Source organism: Cyprinodon variegatus, unplaced genomic scaffold (genome assembly GCF_000732505.1).
Source record: "Cyprinodon variegatus isolate N-32 unplaced genomic scaffold, C_variegatus-1.0 Scaffold348, whole genome shotgun sequence".
Classification (NCBI taxonomy): domain Eukaryota; kingdom Metazoa; phylum Chordata; class Actinopteri; order Cyprinodontiformes; family Cyprinodontidae; genus Cyprinodon; species Cyprinodon variegatus.
The window spans coordinates 161,159-164,229 of NW_015150801.1; the positions used below are offsets into that span (position 1 = coordinate 161,159).

A 3,071-nucleotide genomic window follows, 5' to 3' on the forward strand; every position below is an offset into this window, starting at 1 on the left:
TCAAACATGTTTGATTTCCCCCCGACCTTACGGTTCCTGTTCGGGAGGTGGTCGCGAGAGGCTGATTACCCCCGTATACTACAAGATGAGGCTGAAACTTGGCCCGATCAAAAAAATCTGCGCACAACTGGAAAATCGGCCCGAAAAGGGCAAAAAAAATCGTACAGTTTATTCCCGGCTTAAAGACCGGCCGCTGGAGTTATCTACAGCTGAAAAAATACAGAACAAAAAAATAAATACAGTCAACTGTAATTACTTTCTAGTTTGACCATTTTGGTCGGATCTTTTTACAATCTTCTTTTAATGTACAACACAGCAAATTGGATATAAATAAAAGTAAAATTTCTTAAAATATATGAATTAACCCTAAATTGACCCACTAGCTGTTGCAGTGGAATGGGCATTTTTGGCCTTACAATAGAATAATTTGATATTATGCACCTTGAATAAGATAAAGAAGTAGATTTTTTTTTACCTATGTTAAATATAAATCACCTCATTCTATTGCAGTTTCACTTACCTGCTTATTATCAGAAAAGTTGACTTACACTTCATTGTTCATAGTGAGGTAAACAATGATGTAAGGGCTTCGAAGCTATGGAAGCAAATCGTTACCATATTTCAAATGAAAAAGCATTTCCAGAAATGCTTTTTCATTTTAAGAATGTGGCTGCATTGTTTGACTCATAAATGAAATTAGTAATCAATAATCCCGTTTGCATTTTCATTTTCTTCTTTAACACCGCTCATCCTTTTACTTAATTAAAATGAAAAAGATAAAGACATTTGAGATTTATTTTTCAAAATGCACCCCAGCAAATACATACCAAAATTCAATTTGAAATGTAAAATTTGAAAATGAAAAAGCATTTCTGGAAATGCTTTTTCATTTTAAGAATGTGGCTGCATTATTTGACTTATTATTTGGCAAACAGGATTATGCAAACGGCATTTCTGGAAATGCTTTTTCATTTGAAATATGGTAAGGATTTGCTTCCATACGAAGCAGTATTCTGGGTCAATTTAATTTAGTTACTTACTTTTTGGTGTTTTTTGAAGCGTATGTTGATCTGACGTCTTGCGCATGCGTATCAACTATGGGTATGCTGGTCTGATGGGGTATGCTCATCTGACAGAACACCCGGCCATTGTAGACATGCTCTTTGTTTGGTTTTGATTTTTTAATGTTGAAAGAAAAAAACAAAATCAAACATTAAGTTGTTGGAAAAGGAAAACCAAGGTGATGAAGACATTTCTAACAAAGTTACACCTATCAGGTCTGTTTTTTACATCATAAATCAGATAATGAAAGCAGGACAGTTTTAGACACTTTTAAGACTTTAGAGTTTCAAAAAGATGCTTTGACCTTTGGACTTCAAAGCTTCCCTTTGTGCTGGAAAACTAAGATGACAGGAAGTAAAAAAAAAAAAAAAAAGTCTGGAAAATTGTCCTTTGGCACAAAGAACTGCAGGATTTATGTAATACTGACAAAATCATCACTGTGGGAGCTGAACCCCCCCTTAAATGATGCAGTTCCCCTAAAATTTCCAATAATTACATTAGTGGTTTTATATCTATTTAAACACCAAATTGATTTAAATGTTAGTCAAACTATAAACAGAAAAAACATTTTTTTCAAACGCTAGCCGCTCTACAGATCAGCCAAATTAATAAAAAAAATTTCAAAAGAAGAAACATAAACATCTGTTTGTTGTTTTATTGTATGGAAAGTCTAATAGTGGTTTAAAATGTTTACACAGTAAAGCTTTTTTATTAAATCAGTGGAAAAGTAGCTTTGTAGTTTAGATTTTTGAGACGTTTTGTGCCGATCGCTGCGTTTCTTTACGTCTTTTGTACCACATGGTGGCCCATTCATTTGGTTTATTTTCTGGAAGAAATGACGACAAATACAGTTTAGAAAAAAACGAATTGTTCTTAGAGATGTGAAAACTTTTTCTCCCCGTCTGTGAAGCCGTTCATCTCCGTACCTCTGTGTTGTTTTCCAGCTGGGCGTGTACCTGAACGGTCAGAGCAGCCGTCCCGGCTACATGGCCACCTACCTCCACCTGACCTCAGGCCCCAATGATCACAACCTGAAGTGGCCGTGTCCATGGCAACAGGCAACCATGGCCCTGATGGATCAGCAGTCTGACATCAGACAGCAGATGAACATGCACCGTATGGTGACCACTGACCCCAACAAGATGTCGTCCGACGGTATGCGAGCGCTGAGGGGGGGGCAGACCTGATCTATGACCATCAAGCTGCAGTGACAGCGAGTCTCCTGTTGGTTCCAGGTACTGAGTTCTACTGGGACGACCCCAGGAAGGTGGGCTCTAAGGTGACCGCGTCAGACGGCGGCTCTTATTACCGAGGCCCCGGCTACGGGACCAGCACCTTCATCACACACAGCCGACTGATGAGCAGGAGCTTCATCAAAGGAGATGACTCCTTCTTCCTTCTCAGCCTGGAAGGTGGGGTGAAAGTCAAAGTGTCTGAAAGTGGAACATTAGGCTCTAAGTTTCAGTAAAAGGTTCAACCCTTCATTTTAAGGCCTAATAAATACATTTATTAGTATAAAGAAGTAATTGTTTTCACCAAAAAGCCATTTTTTCAAGCTTGTAGCGTCATTGACTAGCCATAAGAATTGTGTCTTGGGTCTTACTGATGACCTGCCTGTGGTTCTTCATGGTGATTGAGGGGTGCAAATGCGATACAAATACATAAATGCACAGCAAACGAACTTAACACTTAACACTAGGGCTGGGCATTTTAGCCAAAGTCCTGAATCGATTCGATTTTGATTCATACAGTTCTAAATCGATTAATTTCGATTCGATCTGTTTTTACGACAATGAAAGTGGTTCAACTGTGTTTCAGAATACTCATGTATTTATTTTTGGCTGTCACATTAAACACAAAGTGCAAACTTGTAAATCAGACAGTTTAAGCTTGAGAAGTGAACAAAACTGTCTCATAAATGCAAACTTGTTTGTGAAATTGAAAAAGTTAAACCTCACTCAAGCAAGCAGTCGTGACTAGGCTTGTCCCGATTCGATACGTGGATCGGA

The 3,071-nt window shown here is 38.1% G+C and overlaps 1 protein-coding gene across 1 annotated transcript in view; it reads left to right on the forward strand.

Annotated features, from left to right (window-relative positions):
* The window catches only part of LOC107091700 (meprin A subunit beta-like), an 18,152-nt gene extending 15,622 nt beyond the window's left edge, over positions 1–2,530 (forward strand). The window contains exons 12-13 of the mRNA XM_015385784.1: positions 2,007–2,217; positions 2,298–2,530. Of these exons, the coding sequence (XP_015241270.1) occupies positions 2,007–2,217; positions 2,298–2,530 (444 nt within the window). The remainder of the gene's footprint in view (positions 1–2,006; positions 2,218–2,297) is intronic.
* Positions 2,531–3,071: the final 541 nt, after the last annotated feature.